Raw genomic sequence first — 19,913 nt, 5'->3', positions numbered from 1 at the left:
TAGGTATGAATGTGAGTGTGAATGGTTGTTTGTCTATATGTGCCCTGTGATTGGCTGGCCACCAGTCCAGGGTGTGCCTCCCGCCCGAAGACTGCTGGGATAGGCTCCAAGACCCCCAGCGACCCTCGTGAGGATAAGCAATAGAAAATGAATGAATGAATGAGTTCTCCTCCTATTTTGTGTGGAAGTGGTAACTTTTTGGCTTCTTATTTTGTCTTTCCCCACCCTCGGCCATCTCTGTGTGGAGTTTGCATGTTCTCCCCGTGCATGCGTGGGTTTTCTCCGGGTACTCCGGTTTCCTCCCACATTCCAAAAACATGCTAGGTTAATTAGCCACTCCAAATTGTCCATAGGTATGAATGTGAGTGTGAATGGTTGTTTGTCTATATGTGCCCTGTGATTGGCTGGAGTGTACCCCGCCTCTCATGTGAAGAGAGCTGGGATGAATTAATGAATAGTCATTATTTCTTCAGATTTTTATTTAATTATTTTCAACACTTTCTCTTCCTTCATCACTACAAACGTGTAATATTATTTTATACATAATATAATATACTGCAATAACACACCTAAATAAACTATACAACTTTTTAATGACAATATATAAACACATAAATTATTGTAAGTATTGTTAAAAAGTTGGTAATAGCTGAAACATGGAGAAGTGGTAGGGAAATAAGATCATGCTCTTCCTACTCCTTTTCAGGCATGTTGAATTGTGCAAATGTCAACATGTGCAAACATGTGAAACAAATGTGTTTTTCTTTTCACGTTCGCGCTTTTCCCGCAGATCAAAGTGACCAACCAAACCCACGACAATAGAAGAAGGACGCCATGGGGTTCTGCTAACCGTGTACCTTTTCTGTGTTGCAGCATACGCCCTCTCCTCGACCCCACTGGTACACTGGAGACACACACACTCGGCTGCTCGGGGCGAGGTGTGCCAGTCGTGTGGAACGAGAGGACGGGGGCAAGTACGCGGAAGAGATGGCGCCCCCCCTCTCCCAGTTCAGCCAGTAGCCTCTCACGTCCTGGTGACGGGCGTTCCACTCCGCCTGCACCTCCTCATGCTCCAATGGGGTCAGCTGAAGGTCGGCGAGGGCAGGAGGAGCTGCTGCTGCTGCTTGCAAACGATAGAAGTTATTCCAAAAACTGTGCAAAGGCTGACTGAAGTGGCGATGCTCAAGTCGTGGGACAACTATGAACTATGAATATTCATTTATTTTTTTACGAGCAAACATGGAATTTGTGGAACTGATTTTTTTGCACTTCAATTATGTGAACTGCACTTTTTTTTAACATCATTATCTGCCAAAAAAGTCATTGAAAAAAATGAATTAATCTTAAACTAAAAATGCAATTAATCTGAATGTATAATTAATTCATAGACTAATTTTAATCAAGTCAAATCAATTTTGTTTTTTTTTCATCATAATCTGCCCAAAAAGTCATTGAAAAAAATGAATTAATCTTAAACTAAAAATGCAATTAATCTGAATGTATAATTAATTCATTGACTAATTTTAATCAAGTCAATTTTTTTTCATCATAATCTGCCAAAATGTCATAGAAAAAAATGAATTAATCTTAAACTTAAACTAAAAATGCAATTAATCTGAATGTATAATTAATTCATTGACCAATTTTAATCAAGTGAAGTCAACTTTGTTTTTTTTGCATCATAATCTGCCAAAAAGTCATTGAAAAAAATGAATTAATCGTAAACAAACTAAAAATGCAATTAATCTGAATGTATAATTAATTCATTGACTAATTTTAATCAAGTAAATTTTTTTCATCATAATCTGCCAAAATGTCATAGAAAAAAATGAATTAATCTTAAACTTAAACTAAAAATGCAATTAATCTGAATGTATAATTAATTCATTGACCGATTTTAATCAAGTGAAGTCAACTTTGTTTGTTTTGCATCATAATCTGCCAAAAAAGTCATTGGAAAAAATGAATTAATCTGAAACTTAAACTAAAAATGCAATTAATCTTAATGTACAATTAATTCATTGACTAATTTTAATCAAGTGAAGTCAACTTTGTTTTTTTTGCATCATAATCTGCCAAAAAAGTCATTGAAAAAAATGAATTAATCTTGAACGTAAACTAAAAATGCAATTAATCTGAATGTACAATTAATTAATTGACTAATTTTAATCAAGTGAAGTCAAATTTGTTTTTTTTGCATCATAATCTGCCAAAAAGTCATTGAAAAAAATGGATTAATCTTAAACTAAAAATGCAATTAATCTGGATGTATAATTAATTCATTGACTAATTTTGTTCAAGTGAAGTTAATTTTGGGGTTTTTTTGCATCATAATCTGCCAAAAAGTCATTGAAAAAAATGAATTAATCTTAAACTTAAACTAAAAATGCAATTAATCTACATGTACAATTAATTCATTGACTCATTTTAATCAAGTGAAGTCAACTTTGGGTTTTTTTGCATCATAATCTGCCAAAAAAGTCATTGAAAAAATGAATTAATCTTAAACTTAAACTAAAAATGCAATTAATCTAAATGTATAATTAATTCATTGACTCATTTTAATCAAGTGAAGTCAACTTTGTTTTTTTGCATCATAATCTGCCAAAAAAGTCATTGAAAAAAATGAATTAATCTTAAACTAAAAATGCAATTAATCTGAATGTATAATTAATTCATTGACCAATTTTAATCAAGTGAAGTCAACTTTGTTTTTTTTGCATCATAATCTACCAAAAATGTCATTGAAAAAAATGAATTAATCTTAAACTTAAACTAAAAATGCAATTAATCTGAATGTATAATTAATTCATTGACTAATTTTAATCAAGTGAAGTCAACTTTGTTTTTTGCATCATAATCTGCCAAAAAAGTCATTGAAAAAAATGAATTAATCTTAAACTTAAACTAGAAATGCAATTTATCTGAATGTATAATTAATTAATTGACTAACTTTAATCAAGTGAAGTCAACTTTGTTTTTTGCATCATAATCTGCCAAAAAAGTCATTGAAAAAAATGAATTAATCTTAAACTTAAACTAAAAATGCAATTAATCTGAATGTATAATTAATTTATTGACCAATTTTAATCAAGTGAAGTCAACTTTGTTTTTTTGCATCATAATCTGCCAAAAAAGTCATTGAAAAAAATGAATTAATCTTAAACTTAAACTAAAAATGCAATTAATCTGAATGTATAATTAATTTATTGACCAATTTTAATCAAGTGAAGTCAACTTTGTTTTTTGCATCATCATCTGCCAAAAATGTCATTAAAAAAATTAATTAAAATTAACTGTAATTAATCTGAATTGATCATTCATTCATTAAATAATTTAATTAAAAGAATTGAACTTTGTTTTTTACATCATAATCTACCAAAAATGTAATTGAAAAATTAATTAATCTTAAACTAAAAATGTAATTAATCTGAATTCATAATTAATTAATTAAATAATTGTAAGCCTTTGGAAAGATTTTCAGCATAAAATAAATTAATTCGACTAATTGATAACAAATGTACACACCTTCTTGGGTGCACGCTTTCACAGACAAGGCTCTTTCTTTCCCATCCTTGTACAAAGCACTGACTGTGACCAGGTATTGAGTACCCGGCTCCAGGCCGCTAAGCACAGTGGAGTTCCGATGGCTCGGCAGCGTCACCCTTTGCACCGCTCCGCTTGGAATGGTTCCGTACTCCACCGTGTAACTCTGGACCTGAGCTGGCTGCAGGGGACCCCAGCTCACTCGGGTCTGACGGGGGCCGGAGTCGGACACCGAGACCACAGCGGGGCTCAGAACATCTGGTGGAACAGGAGGTGACGTGAAGGAACGCTGCTGGATGAGCCACAACGATAGATAGATGGATGGATAGATAATAATAATAATAATAATAATAATAATAATAATAATAATAATAATAATAATAATAATAATAATAATAATAATAATAATAATAATAATAATAATAATAATAATAATAATAATAATAATAATAATAATAATAATAATAATAATAATAATAATAATAATAACAGGCTATAATAGTACAATAATAATAGTACAGCACAAACAGTAATTTGTACAAAAAATGTAAATAATTATAAGTAATAAAAATAAAAATAAAAATAAAAATAAAAATAAAAATAAAAATAAAAATAAAAATAAAAATAAAAATAAAAATAAAAATAAAAATAAAAATAAAAATAAAAATAATGGCTCCCACATGATAATAAATAATAATAATAATAATGATGTGGAGAATAAATAGATGACATCAAATATGAACAATGTACAGCGTAAACAGTAATAGATAGATAGATGGATGGATGGATATCTATAATAATAATAATAATAATAATAATAATAATAATAATAATAATAATAATAATAATAATAATAATAATAATAATAATAATAATAATAATAATAACAGGCTATAATAGTACAATAATAATAGTACAGCATAAACAGTAATTTGTACAAATAATTTAAATAATTAGAAGTAATAAATAATGAAATAAAAATAAAAATAAAAATAAAAATAAAAATAAAAATAAAAATAAAAATAAAAATAAAAATAAAAATAAAAATAAAAATAAAAATAAAAATAAAAATAAAAATAAAAATAAAAATAAAAATAAAAATAAAAATAAAAATAAAAATAAAAATAAAAATAAAAATAAAAATAAAAATAAAGGCTCCCACATAATAATAAATAACAATAATAATAATGATGTGGAGAATAAATAGATGACATCAAATATGAACAATGTACAGCGTAAACAGTAATTTGTACAAATAATTTAAATAATTATAAGCAATAAATAATAATTACAAATAAATAAATAAAAATAAATAAATAAACATAAATAAAAATAATGGCTCCCGCATAATAACAACAACAACAACAACAACAATAATAATAATAATAATAATAATAATAATAATAATAATATGGAGAATAAATAGATGACATCAAATATGAATAATGTACAGCGTAAACAGTAATTTGTACAAATAATTTCAATAATTATAAGTAATAAATAAATAATAAAACTAACTAACTAACTAACTAAATAAATAAATAAATAAATAAATACATAAATAAATAAATAAATACATAAATACATAAATAAATGTGTCTCGTGATTCCTGGGGGAATTGCATATAAACCCAAAGAAAACCAGTAAAACAAATAAATGGAGGACTACAGTGCCTGCTAATACATCATAGCATATCATAACAACCCCCAAACATGTCCCTTTGACAAGGTTGTGTGTTAGCATCACAACTAAATGCTTCTGGTATGGTCTCACCGGGAAGCGTGGTGAAGCTCACAGTGAGGGTGCTGAAAAGCCTCCGGTTGGACTCGGGTCGCAGGAAGGCGGAGTAGCTGGTCTCAGGCTGAAGGTCGGTGAGCTCCTCCCGGCTTGATTCGCCCGTAAGGAAGCGTCTCGCCTCCGTTTGCGTATCGTCTTTGGCGTGATACCACAACTCATAGAAGCCGCTGTGCCGGCTTAAAACAGGGCGCCATTGCAGCACGGCGCTACGGGATGTGACGCCCGCCACACGCAGTCGCTCCGCTTGGATAATTTCTACAAAAAATAAAAAATAAATGAATGAATATAAAGATTAGAAACTTCAATACGGAGCACACATACCGATAATGGCCGCCCGCAGGTCTTCGGTGATGATGTCCATGTTGTCGATGTCCACAGAGTACAGGTGGGTCTCCACAGGAGGGGACACCGCACGCTGCAACACTTGGAAGTTTCCGTGCACCGTGGACACAATCAAAACAAAAACCCCACGCTCCTTCATCAGCGTGATGGGCTCGTCCACCTCGCCCAGCTCCACGCCGTCAGTCAGCCAGAGAAGAACCTTGGGGGCACGGGCGTCCGTCAGGACGCGCTGAGCCACCCCCAGTGCCGCTTTGGTGTTTGTGTCCCCCTGGAGCTGACTCACCCCCAGGAGAGCTTTCTGTAGACTTTCCTGTTTGCGGTGCACGTCCAGGCCAAACTCCAAATTCGGATTGGTTCCCACCTGCAGAAGCCCCACTCTCACGTGGCCGCGACCCAACAGGAAGGGGCGGAGTAGCTTGGCGGTGAAGCGCAGGAGGCGTGAGAACTCGTAGTTGGCTACACTGCCCGAGGAGTCCAGCAGCAGGAGAATGTCCCCCTCGCAGCAGTTTGACACTGGACACAAGACAGAAAACTGGATGGGGTTTCTATCCGATACCGATGGACAAAACCTGGATATTCTTTAGAGGAGTCAGTGTACAGCTTGTCCACTCAAATGAGGAAACACACAATTGCTGGCAAGGTCTCCTTCAGCAGAATTACTAGCAAAACAGCCCCAGACCATCACACTACCTCCTCCATATTTTACTGTTGCTATGATGTTCTTTATGTGAGTGTGAATGGTTGTTTGTCTATACCAGTCCAGGGTGTACCCCGCCTCTCGCACCGAAGACAGCTGGGATAGGCTCCAGCAGCCCCCGCGCGACGCTCGTGAGGAAATATGAATGAATATTTGCCTTGAGCTGGTTTCATAATTATACCTTTTGAGTGTTAGGTTGGTGTGTGATGAGTTTAGTGTTCTTTGTAAGAACACTAACACATTCCAAAAACATGCTAGGTTAATTAGCCACTCCAAATTGTCCATAGGTATGAATGTGAGTGTGAATGGTTGTTTGTCTATATGTGCCCTGTGATTGGCTGGCCACCAGTCCAGTGTGTACTCCGCCTCTCGGCCAAAGACAGCTGGGATAGGCTGTCTTTAAAATTTTAATTTTTAAAAATTAAAATAATTTTAATTTTAATTTTAATTTTAATTTTAATTTTAATTTTAATTTTAATTTTAATTTTAATTTTAATTTTAATTTTAATTTTAATTTTAATTTTAATTTTAATTTTAATTTTAATTTTAATTTTAATTTTAATTAAATGATTGCCTTAGATGAATTGAGATCTATCAGTCTGGAAATTTTTTTAAAAACATCATTCATTCATTCATTTTTCTCACAAGGGTCGCAGGAGTGCTGGAGCAATTTTAATTTTAATAAAAAAAAAAAAAATTAAAATTAAACGTGCCCTGTGATTGGCTGGCCACCAGTCCAGGGTGTACCCCGCCTCTCACCCGAAGACAGCTGGGATAGGCTCCAGCACCAGCACAATTTTTTTTATTAAAATTAAAATTGCTCCAGCAATCCTGCGACCCTCGTGAGAAAAATGAATGAATGAATGATGTTCTTTAAAAATTTAAAAATCATTTAATTTAAATTTAAATTTAAATTTAAATGAAATGATTGCCTTAGATGAATTGAGATCTATCAGTCTGGAAATTTTTTAAAGAACATCATTCATTCATTCATTTTTCTCACGAGGGTCGCAGCAGTGCTGGAGCAATTTTAATTTTCATAAAAAAAATTAAAATTAAAATTAAAATTAAAATTAAAATTAAAATTAAAATTAAAATTAAAATTAAAATTAAAATTAAAATTAAAATTAAAATTAAAATTAAAATTAAAATTATTTTAATTTTTAAAAATTAAAATTTTAAAGACAGCCTATCCCAGCTGTCTTTGGCATAGAGGCGGGGTACACCCTGGACTGGTGGCCAGCCAATCACAGGGCACATATAGACAAACAACCATTCACACTCACATTCATACCTATGGACAATTTGGAGTGGCTAATTAACCTAGCATGTTTTTGGAATGTGGGAGGAAACCGGAGTACCCGGAGAAAACCCACGCATGCACGGGGAAAACATGCAAACTCCACACAGAGATGGCCGAGAGTGGATTATTTTTATTGTATTTTTATTTTTATTTTATTTATTTTATTTATTTTTTATTATTTTTAATTTTAATTTTAATTTTAATTTTTTTTATTTTTATTTTTATTTTTATTTTTATTTTTATTTTTATTTTTATTTTTATTTTTATTTTTATTTTTATTTTTATTTTTATTTTTATTTTTATTTTTATTTTTATTTTTATTTTTATTTTTATTTTTATTTTTTACACGGGAGCCAGGCAACGACATTTTGTTGGCAATTTCACTGCTGTGTTATTGTGCAATGATAATAAAGAAAGTCTATGTCTATGTCTAAAAAATAATAATAATAATAAGGAGTGAAACAATGAAAGGAAGTCGTGTCTCCAGCATACTTAAAAAAAAAACAGAGACCAAGACAAAACACAGGAGAAACACAGATGAGGGTTGTTTACACAAACTTCTCTTGGCTTGGCGATGGAGATGGAGATGGAGATGCGTTTACGGAATGTCACATCTTAGCATTTTTCCAAAACTTTTGTTGATGAGAAGATAGATGACTTTTAAGCTTGTCTTCTTTGCATCATCGCTGACCAGACGAGTCCTGATACAAGAAGCAGGTGTGAGCAACGCCCCCCCCCCCTTTCTCCCCGTGCATCAAAGCAAAAGCGTCGGAAAAGCAAGTCATTATTTAAAATGTCATGCTTCCATAAAAGGCCACTGAGTGTTTCTCTGATGTATTGTTTGAAAATATGTATGTAATAACAAAGAGATGGAATATTATACTGCAACACATCTTACTAGACTGGATGGCTATGCGGTCAAAACCTGCTTTTCCAAGAAACATCATTACATAATATGGAATAACAAACGCTATAGAAAATGGATGGTCTAGTGGTTAGTGCGCAGACCTCACAGCTAGAAGACCAGGGTCCAATTCCACCCTTGGCGATCCAAATTGTCCATAGGTATGAATGTGAGTGTGAATGGTTGTTTGTCTATATGTGCCCTGTGATTGGCTGGCCACCAGTCCAGGGTGTACCCCGCCTCTCGCCCCGAAGACAGCTGGGATAGGCTCCAGCACCCCCGCAACCCTCGTGAGGAAAAGCGGTAGAAAATGAATGAATGAATGAATGAATATTAGCTTAACACTGCATGAAGTCATGTACCACATGACTTAAAAAGTGTGGAAGTGGTTGTTCATTCATTCATTTTCTACCGCTTTTCCTCACAAGGGTCGCGGGGGTTGCTTAATAAAATAAAATAAAATAAAATAAAATAAAATAAAATAAAATAAAATAAAATAAAATAAAATAAAATAAAATAAAATAAAATAAAATAAAATAAAATAAAATAAAATAAAATAAAATAAAATAAAATAAAATAAAATAAAATAAAATAAAATAAAATAAAATAAAATAAAATAAAATAAAATAAAATAAAATAAAATAAAACAAAATAAAATAAAATAAAATAAAATAAAATAAAATAAAACAAAACAAAATAAAATAAAATAATTAATTATATATATTTTATTATTGTAATATTAGTGTTCATTATTTCTTTTTTGCAATTCATCTAATGTAGTTAGTAATAGTAGTAAGTACAGTATGTGATAATAAAGCATAAAATGTCAGCATAAAATAAATAAAATAAAATAAATTTGATATTTTTTATTATTTATTTATTATTTATTATCCTTATCCAAAAGGAGTAGGAAGAAGCTAAGCTTATTAAATCCTACCCCTCCATCTGGTACTTTTACAATCACATTTGTTCACTTCCTGCTTTCTAATATAATTTTAATTTTAATTTTAATTTTAATTTTAATTTTAATTTTAATTTTAATTTTAATTTTAATTTTAATTTTAATTTTAATTTTAATTTTAATTTTAATTTTAATTTTAATTTTAATTTTAATTTTAATTTTAATTTTAATTTTAATTTTAATTTTAATTTTGTCACATACCGAAGTAGGAGGTGATATGAGTGAAGACAGTAACTGTTACATTTGTTCACTTCCTGCTTTCCTAAAAATAAAATAAAATAAAATAAATTTGATATTTTTTATTATTGTAATATTAGTATTCATTATTTATTTTTTGCAATTCATCCAAAGTAGTTAGTAATAGTAGTAAGTACAGTATGTGATCATAAAGCATAAAATGTCAGCATAAAATAAAATAAAATTAAATAAAATTGAATAAAATTAAATAAAATTGAATAAAATTAAACAAAATTGAATAAAATTAAATAAAATTAAATTAATATTTTTTATTATTGTAATATTAGTATTCATTATTTATTTTTTGCAATTCATCCAAAGTAGTTAGTAATAGTACTAAGTACAGTATGTGATAATAAAGCATAAAATGTCAGCATAATAGATAACCACGTAATAACACCGAAAATGTAGTACTGCATTCCGGAGTACACCATAGGTACACCTACACGGTCTACTAACATCCAGTACAACAGTACAGTACAATAATAAACATGGGTGTCTTCTCACCTGTGTCAGGTAACACAACAACCTGCAAGCCGCCCCGCTGCAGCAACGTCGCCCACAGAAGAGCAACAAAAACGTGCACAAAGATCCTCTTCATCCTCATCCTCCCGCTGGGAAGCATTCCGGAAGCTGCAGGAAAAGAACGTCAAACTACTCGACTCTTCTTGTTCTTTTCTGTACTACGCAAGCAGGCATTTTTACCTTCCTCTTACTCCTCCTACTCCTCCCCTCCTTCGGGGCAATCAGGAGATCACATCATTGCTGTGATATAAGAGACCATTTGAAGGTGCTTCAACTTGTAACCAGCTAGCTCTGGGTCATGACACACACACACATACACACACACACACACACACACACACATACACATAAGCGCATATTTCATTACAATGCCAATCTGTCATACTTACCAAGTACTGTGACGGCTCGTTAGTAATCCCCTGCTATCTAAAATAACAGAGAAGGTTAGAAGCATGCAGAGTGATGCTGTCAATATCACCTTGAAAGCTAGTACTGCTTGGAGTTACTACAAAACCCCTTAAAAAAACAGCAACAGTGTACATAACTGACTTATATATTAACCATATATATATATATGTTATATATGTTTTTAATGCACAAGATTAGACACATGCAATCCACAAAATGATATGTAAATGTTACATTTAGGGGGAAAAAGTAATGGTTTTATTTCATTTGAACATGCATCCGATTACAATTGAATGCATCCCATAATCAGTTCCCAGTTCCACATGTCCAAAAGGAGTAGGAAGAAGCAAAGCTTATTAAATCCTACCCCTCCGTCTGGTACTTTTACAATCAGTAACTGTTACATTTGTTCACTTCCTGCTTTCCTAATATAATTTTAATTTTAATTTTAATTTTAATTTTAATTTTAATTTTAATTTTGTCACGTACCGAAGTAGGAGGTGATATGAGTGAAGACAATAAGTGTAATTTTAATTTTAATTTTAATTTTAATTTTAATTTTAATTTTAATTTTAATTTTAATTTTAATTTTAATTTTAATTTTAATTTTAATTTTAATTTTAATTTTAATTTTAATTTTATAGTCACGTACCGAAGTAGGAGGTGATGAGTGAAGACAGTAACTGTTACATTTGTTCACTTCCTGCTTTCCTATTTTAATTTTAATTTTAATTTTAATTTTAATTTTAATTTTAATTTTAATTTTAATTTTAATTTTAATTTTAATTTTAATTTTAATTTTAATTTTGTCATGTACCGAAGTAGGAGGTGATATGAGTGAAGACAGTAACTGTTACATTTGTTCACTTCCTGCTTTCCTATTTTAATTTTAATTTTAATTTTAATTTTAATTTTAATTTTAATTTTAATTTTAATTTTAATTTTAATTTTAATTTTAATTTTAATTTTAATTTTAATTTTAATTTTAATTTTAATTTTAATTTTAATTTTAATTTTAATTTTAATTTGGTCACGTACCGAAGTAGGAGGTGATATGAGTGAAGATTGCTTTTATAGTTATCAGCCCATATTTCCACACAATAAGTGGGCTAATAAATTGACAATAAAAACACAAATACTGCGGATTTCAGAAAACAACAGATGGAATGATACAGCACTCTACAAGAAGCAATGAAGTCTGGGAAATTAAATAATCAAAACAAAAAAAAAATCCCCTCCATCTGGTACTTTTACAATCAGTAACTGTTACATTTGTTCACTTCCTGCTTTCCATAATACAGTTTAAGGGTTTTTGTTGTTGTTTTTTTTTAATAATGTACCTCGTACCGAAGTACAAGGTGATATATGACCATACAATGACATAATGGGTACCATAGTAACTGTAACATCGTAACATAGTCCTAGCATATAAATAATATTCTCAGAAAAAAATATGCTCATTTTAAAAGCATAGTTAAAATATTATAATATGCGTTGTAAGAGAAAAAAATAATATTACAAGAAACATACAATGAATAAAGTTGTAGGTTTTGGAAAATTGGATTGGGGAAAAGTTAATATGGCAAGAAAAATATTGTAGGAATAAAGTCATAATAATATGGGACAAAAATTAAGAACAAAATATTTATCAAATTATTAAAAAAAAAAAACAGCAAACATTGGTTTGGTCCTCATAAACAGTACATGACTTCATGCAGTGTTAAGCTAATGTCATGTAAGGTAATGTCTCAATGTTTAGTGTCACCTAGTGACCAAAATGCTACATATCACTTAGACCCCAAGACACAGTTATTTAACTCCTACTATTCATTGTGACCACGAGCTAGCAAGCTAGGGAGCTAACCAGTTAGCCTCAAGTTTCATTCAATTTGGAGTCGCCAATTAAGCTAGCATGTTTTTTGGAATATGGGAGGAAGCCGGAAAAGCCACGCATGTACGGGGAGGGTGGAATTGAACTCGAGTCTCCCAGCTGGGAGTCCTGTGCGCTAACCACTCGACCGCCGTGCAGCCCCAGCCTTAAATTTATGTCTTCTAATACAACCACTTCCACACTTTTTAAGTCATGCGGTACATGACTTCATGCAATGTTAAGCTAATGTCATGTACTGTCTCAATGTTTATTTTCTCATGTTTGGTCCTCATAAACAGACTCTCTAGCTAGCAAGCTAGGGAGCTAACCAGTTAGCCTCAAGTTTCATTCAATTTGGAGTCGCCAATTAAGCTAGCATGTTTTTTGGAATATGGGAGGAAGCCGGAAAAGCCACGCATGTACGGGGAGGGTGGAATTGAACTCGAGTCTCCCAGCTGGGGGTCCTGTGCGCTAACCACTCGACCGCCGTGCAGCCCCAGCCTTAAATTTACGTCTTCTAATACAACCACTTCCACACTTTTTAAGTCATGTGGTACATGACTTCATGCAATGTTAAGCTAATGTCATGTACTGTCTCAATGTTTATTTTCTCATGTTTGGTCCTCATAAACAGACTCTCTAGCTAGCAAGCTAGGGAGCTAACCAGTTAGCCTCAAGTTTCATTCAATTTGGAGTCGCCAATTAAGCTAGCATGTTCTTTGGAATATGGGAGGAAGCCGGAAAAGCCACGCATGTACGGGGAGGGTGGAATTGAACTCGAGTCTCCCAGCTGGGGGTCCTGTGCGCTAACCACTCGACCGCCGTGCAGCCCCAGCCTTAAATTTATGTCTTCTAATACAACCACTTCCACACTTTTTAAGTCATGTGGTACATGACTTCATGCAGTGTTAAGCTAATGTCATGTACTGTCTCAATGTTTATTTTCTCATGTTTGGTCCTCATAAACAGACTCTCTAGCTAGCAAGCTAGGGAGCTAACCAGTTAGCCTCAAGTTTCATTCAATTTGGAGTTGCCAATTAAGCTAGCATGTTTTTTGGAATATGGGAGGAAGCCGGAGTCCTCGGAGAAAAGCCACGCATGTACGGGGAGGGTGGAATTGAACTCGAGTCTCCCAGCTGGGAGTCCTGTGCGCTAACCACTTGACCGCCGTGCAGCCCCAGCCTTAAATTTATGTCTTCTAATACAACCACTTCCACACTTTTTAAGTCATGTGGTACATGACTTCATGCAGTGTTAAGCTAATGTCATGTACTGTCTCAATGTTTATTTTCTCATGTTTGGTCCTCATAAACAGACTCTCTAGCTAGCAAGCTAGGGAGCTAACCAGTTAGCCTCAAGTTTAATTCAATTTGGAGTCGCCAATTAAGCTAGCATGTTTTTTGGAATATGGGAGGAAGCCGGAAAAGCCACGCATGTACGGGGAGGGTGGAATTGAACTCGAGTCTCCCAGCTGGGAGTCCTGTGCGCTAACCACTCGACCGCCGTGCAGCCCCAGCCTTAAATTTATGTCTTCTAATACAACCACTTCCACACTTTTTAAGTCATGTGGTACATGACTTCATGCAGTGTTAAGCTAATGTCATGTACTGTCTCAATGTTTATTTTCTCATGTTTGGTCCTCATAAACAGACTCTCTAGCTAGCAAGCTAGGGAGCTAACCAGTTAGCCTCAAGTTTCATTCAATTTGGAGTCGCCAATTAAGCTAGCATGTTTTTTGGAATATGGGAGGAAGCCGGAGTCCTCGGAGAAAAGCCACGCATGTACGGGGAGGGTGGAATTGAACTCGAGTCTCCCAGCTGGGAGTCCTGTGCGCTAACCACTTGACCGCCGTGCAGCCCCAGCCTTAAATTTATGTCTTCTAATACAACCACTTCCACACTTTTTAAGTCATGTGGTACATGACTTCATGCAGTGTTAAGCTAATGTCATGTACTGTCTCAATGTTTATTTTCTCATGTTTGGTCCTCATAAACAGACTCTCTAGCTAGCAAGCTAGGGAGCTAACCAGTTAGCCTCAAGTTTAATTCAATTTGGAGTCGCCAATTAAGCTAGCATGTTTTTTGGAATATGGGAGGAAGCCGGAAAAGCCACGCATGTACGGGGAGGGTGGAATTGAACTCGAGTCTCCCAGCTGGGAGTCCTGTGCGCTAACCACTCGATCGCCGTGCAGCCCCAGCCTTAAATTTATGTCTTCTAATACAACCACTTCCACACTTTTTAAGTCATGTGGTACATGACTTCATGCAGTGTTAAGCTAATGTCTTGTAAGGTAATTATTTAAGTGGTACATGCAAAACAACACTGCGAATTAACTCAAAACCACCATGAGGAAAAAATGACAAGATCTTCCAGTGGAGCAGCAGATGTTATGGACTGATGTCTCGTCAAAAACCCCGGGATTGATTTTCAGATTATTGAACCTGTTGCTTACGTGAGTAGAATACGTAGCAGTCTGGTATGGAAGCAAAAGAGGTCGTTTATCACAGCAGGGAGGCGGACGCCACTTTTTTTTGGGCATCATGCCCAGTCTTTATATAAAACATGAATACATATTTCTTTCCATTTTCTGTGCAGTATAACAAAAGAAAACAAGCTATTATGAGCTAGCTAACAATGCACTTCATTGGCAGGTACTTATTTCAACTATGAATCTCTCTAAAAAAATACTCTAACAATGTTTGTCGTACAACAACAGCATAGAAACAACACTAGAACAACAACATTTGCAATGTCTCATCACGCTCAGCAAGATGGCCGCGTCTTCCAGCACGAGACGTGCGCTCCAGTAGCAAAATTAGCTAAATTTGTAGCAAAATTGAGAGCTTCTGTCTGTTCCATCAGGGAGTGAGGTGTTGTGTTACTCGGCCACATAAGTATAGTTTTTCATGTTAGCTGCTACATTAGCAATATCGCTGTAGCTTGTTTTTTTTTATTATTATTATTTTTATTTGGGCAAATATATGAAACATGACAGTGCATTTCTTACATCAATGAAAATATAACTTTCCATTATTTACATTTGTATTCAATTTACATTTGTATTCAACTATCTGATCACAAGCCGAAAAGGAGTAGGCTGAAGCAAAAGCTTATAAATGCCTACCCCTAATAATCATGTTCATGCCACATCATTATTTTAATATTATTATTGTTATTATCATTATTGTTATAATCTTATTATTATAATCTAAACTATAAAAGCAATCTTCACTCATATCACCTCCTACTTCGGTATGTGACAAAATTAAAATTAAAATTAAAATTATATTACAAAAACATTGGAAATTGAAATTTGTGAAAATTAAAATGTGTGTTGTAAAATTAAAATTAAAATTAAAATTAAAATTAAAATTAAAATTAAAATTAAAATTAAAATTAAAATTAAAATTAAAATTAAAATTAAAATTAAAATTAAAATTAAAATTAAAATTAAAATTAAAATTAAAATTAAAACTATATTAGGAAAGCAGGAAGTGAACAAATGTAACAGTTATTGTCTTCACTCATATCACCTCCTACTTCGGTACATGACAAAATTAAAATTAAAATTAAAATTAAAATTAAAATTAAAATTAAAATTAAAAATTAAAATTAAAATTAAAATTAAAATTAAAATTAAAATTAAAATTAAAATTAAAATTAAAATTAAAATTAAAATTAAAATTAAAATTAAAATTAAAATTAAAATTAAAATTAAAATTAAATTAGGAAAGCAGGAAGTGAACAAATGTAACAGTTACTGTCTTCACTCATATCACCTCCTACTTCGGTACGTGACAAAATTAAAATTAAAATTAAAATTAAAATTAAAATTAAAATTAAAATTAAAATTAAAATTAAAATTAAAATTAAAATTAAAATTAAAATTAAAATTAAAATTAAAATTAAAATTAAAATTAAAATTAAAATTAAAATTAAAATTAAAATTAAAATTAAAATTAAAATTAAATATAAAATTAAAATTATATTAGGAAAGCAGGAAGTGAACAAATGTAACAGTTACTGATTGTAAAAGTACCAGATGGAGGGGTAGGATTTAATAAGCTTTGCTTCTTCCTACTCCTTTTAGACATGTGGAACTGGGAACTGATTATGGGATGCACTCAATTGGAATCTGATGCATGTTCAAATGAAATTAAACCATTACCATTACCATTACCATTCTTCCTGTCCAACTCTTTAATGTGACAAGTGTATAAAATACAAACGCTTATGGAGAAACACATCTCATTAGCATTAAGGCTACAGACACACTAAAAGCACTTATAAACAGTCTAAATTCAGCAACCATAAATGACGTCGATTCCAATGTAAAACGTCTCAAGGCAAGTCGCGGCACCAAGACTTCCACGTTTATGTTTGACACTTGAGGCTATAAACTACAGCTTCAGCTCCAGATCCTACCGCTTCAGCTGTGTTCCACTTGGGCGGTGCCATTATGGACGAGCTTTCTTCTTTCATTCTAGTCATCATTTGGATATTTTATATGCGATGATGTCAGCCATCAGCTCTCTAATTGTGTGTTCCTTTTACAAGCTGGTAATAGCAGGGCTGTGAAAGGAACATCATACACATGTACCCCCAAGACATAGAACTATCAGCAGTTTTATCGGAACAATCAGTAGAAATAAAACAGTAGAAATAGCGTTAATTTTTGCAAGAATAAAGTCAAACTATTCAGAATAAAAAGTTAATTTTACAAGAAACTTATAATTTATGAGGAAACATCACATCGTTGTACAGTAAACCTCGGATATATCGGATTCAATTGTTCCCACTGGTTTTGTCCGATATAAGCGAAATCCGTTATACGCGTATACCGGAAAATGTCCGTTTTACGCATATATGGGATTTATATCCGGTATATGCGTAAATGGGATTTTATCCGTTATAAAAAGGCACTTCCTTGACTATGTTTCCAATGTACCTGGACGCGCAGGCAACGCTGCAAACGCTGCAAATGACGTCGTATAGCGGCCTGTCACCATTCGGATTCGAATCGGAGCGCCACGATGCGGCCATCCGATATATGCGAGGGAAATTTCATGGAAATGCATTGGAACGGGACTGGAGATTTTGTCCGAAATAGGCAAAATCCGTTATAAAAAATCCGATATATGCAATGAATTTTTATTGGAAATGCATTACAGAAAAATCGGTTCTTTTTCTTCAAAGTTATTTCCTTTCAACTTAAATAGCCAAAAACTTACCACTTCCACACGGATAGGGAGGATAACTATTAACAGTTATTTAACCTTTAACATGAACATGAATCAAACGTAATAATTTTTTCTGGGTACATGATACCATACAGCATCCATATCAAACTTGCGCCGGCCGCACTAACATTAAACTTTCATATCAAGGCGGAGGCCTCAAACTAGTGTCCTGCGGGCCGGCCACGTGTTTGAGACCCCTGGTCTTGCGACACATGCTAACTCGCAAACTAGAGCGCTCGCAACCTAAACGGTAGCCTTCAAGTTATTTCCTTTAAACTTAAATAGCCAAAAACTTACCACTTCCACACGGATAGGGAGGATAACTATTAACAGTTATTTAACCTTTAACATGAACATGAATCAAACGTAATAATTTTTTCTGGGTACATGATACCATACAGCATCCATATCAAACTTGCGCGGGCCGCACTAACATTAAACTTTCATATCAAGGCGGGGGCCGGCCGCATGTTTGAGACCCCTGCTGTAGTCCATGTTCAGTGTTTTCATTTCATGTTTAAAGTGACGGCTATTGGAATACACACTTGCAGAGCTCTTAAGATTCCCTGATGAGAGGTACTTACCAGTGTTTACACAGACGGATACGGATGCAGCCTTCCTTCCTGATGTGTGTTGCATGTCTGGACCTGCGGCATCAGAGCCCTACCTGCAAAACAGAGATGTGGAATTCCCCAATGAAGAAGATTTTGGAAAAGTTAGTTTTCTTCTTGTTGCATATGAGTAAAGTGTGTTTTAGCACATAGGTGATGTATTCATGCAATGTGCATGTGTGCTGCTGTTGGTTCTGCCAAAAAAAACCTGGACTGATGAAACCTAATTCACAGTATAGTTGTTTACAATGTGTTTTTGCCGCCCCCAAGTGCCCAAAACTGCAGTCATGCAGGTTATACTGGTCTGTAATTTTTGGACTGGATCTGCTTCCGAACTAAAAGTGGATAAATCTCATTTATTTTGATGGGATGAACTGAAAATAAATTGATATTTCAAGAAAACAACCTGACCGGGTCATTTTTGACCCACTTATGGAAGGTTGGGGTAGTAACACAAAAACTAAAATTTCTTAAAATGTATAAAAGGTAAGTTAAAAATTTGAATGGCATGATATTAAAAACATGTTTTTTGAGGAATACCTGGAATATGAAATGATGAAATTTTTCATTATGAAGATATTTCAAGAAAACAACCTGACCGGGTCATTTTTGACCCACTTATGGAAGGTTGGGGTAGTAACACAAAAACTAAAATTTCTTAAAATGTGTAAAAGATAAGTTAAAAATGTCAATGGCATGATATCAAAAACATGTTTTTGAGGAATACTTGGACTATGAAATGATAACAATTATTCATTAAAAAGATATTTCAAGAAAACAACCTGACCGGGTCATTTTTGACCCACTTATGGAAGGTTGGGGTAGTAACACAAAAACTAAAATTTCTTAAAATTTATAAAAAGGTAAGTTAAAAATGTGAATGGCATGATATCAAAAACATGTTTTTTGAGGAATACCTACAATATGAAATGATAACATTTTTTCATTACAAAGATATTTTAGGAAAACAACCTGACCGGGTCATTTTTGACCCACTTATGGAAGGTTGGGGTAGTAACACAAAAACTAAAATTTCTTAAAATGTGTAAAAGATAAGTTAAAAATTTCAATGGCATGATATCAAAAACATGTTTTTTGAGGAATACCTGGAATATGAAATGATTAAAAATTTTCATTACGCAGATATTTCACGAAAACAACCTGACCGGGTCATTTTTGACCCACTTATGGAAGGTTGGGGTAGTAACACAAAAACTAAAATTTCTTAAAATTTATAAAAGGTAAGTTAAAAATGTGAATGGCATGATATCAAAAACATGTTTTTGAGGAATACTTGGACTATGAAATGATAACAATTATTCATTAAAAAGATATTTCAAGAAAACAACCTGACCGGGTCATTTTTGACCCACTTATGGAAGGTTGGGGTAGTAACACAAAAACTAAAATTTCTTAAAATTTATAAAAAGGTAAGTTAAAAATGTGAATGGCATGATATCAAAAACATGTTT

General features: G+C 32.9%; 1 protein-coding gene across 3 annotated transcripts; it reads right to left on the bottom strand.

Annotated features, from left to right (window-relative positions):
- Nucleotides 1–510: 510 nt before the first annotated feature.
- Nucleotides 511–18,483, bottom strand: LOC131106205 (von Willebrand factor A domain-containing protein 1-like). 3 transcript variants are annotated; one of them, XM_058055059.1, is made up of 8 exons: nucleotides 18,415–18,483; nucleotides 10,702–10,738; nucleotides 10,493–10,603; nucleotides 10,295–10,420; nucleotides 5,665–6,198; nucleotides 5,320–5,598; nucleotides 3,529–3,804; nucleotides 511–1,120 (listed from the first exon to the last, which is right to left on the bottom strand). In XM_058055059.1, the coding sequence occupies exons 4-8, from the start codon at nucleotides 10,410–10,412 to the stop codon at nucleotides 846–848; spliced, it is 1,482 nt and encodes a 493-aa protein (XP_057911042.1). In that variant the 5' UTR covers nucleotides 10,413–10,420; nucleotides 10,493–10,603; nucleotides 10,702–10,738; nucleotides 18,415–18,483; the 3' UTR covers nucleotides 511–845. The 3 variants fall into 3 exon arrangements, with proteins under 3 accessions (XP_057911042.1, XP_057911043.1, XP_057911041.1); XM_058055060.1 differs by lacking the exons at nucleotides 10,702–10,738; nucleotides 18,415–18,483 and having other exon boundaries at nucleotides 10,493–10,629; XM_058055058.1 differs by lacking the exons at nucleotides 10,493–10,603; nucleotides 10,702–10,738; nucleotides 18,415–18,483 and having other exon boundaries at nucleotides 10,295–10,481.
- Nucleotides 18,484–19,913: the final 1,430 nt, after the last annotated feature.

Source organism: Doryrhamphus excisus, chromosome 18 (assembly GCF_030265055.1).
Source record: "Doryrhamphus excisus isolate RoL2022-K1 chromosome 18, RoL_Dexc_1.0, whole genome shotgun sequence".
In the NCBI taxonomy this organism is placed as follows: Eukaryota; Metazoa; Chordata; class Actinopteri; order Syngnathiformes; family Syngnathidae; genus Doryrhamphus; species Doryrhamphus excisus.
This window is presented reverse-complemented; position numbering and strand designations above follow the sequence as displayed.

Bases quoted from the DNA above. Each gene is read 5' to 3' on its own strand.
- LOC131106205 (XM_058055059.1), bottom strand. From the start codon at position 10,412: ATGCTTCCCAGCGGGAGGATGAGGATGAAGAGGATCTTTGTGCACGTT. The intron at 5,599-5,664 runs GTATGTGTGCTC...TATTTTTTGTAG, and splicing joins CCTGCGGGCGGCCATTATCG to AAATTATCCAAGCGGAGCGA. The intron at 3,805-5,319 runs GTGAGACCATAC...CTGTTCCACCAG, and splicing joins GAGCTTCACCACGCTTCCCG to ATGTTCTGAGCCCCGCTGTG.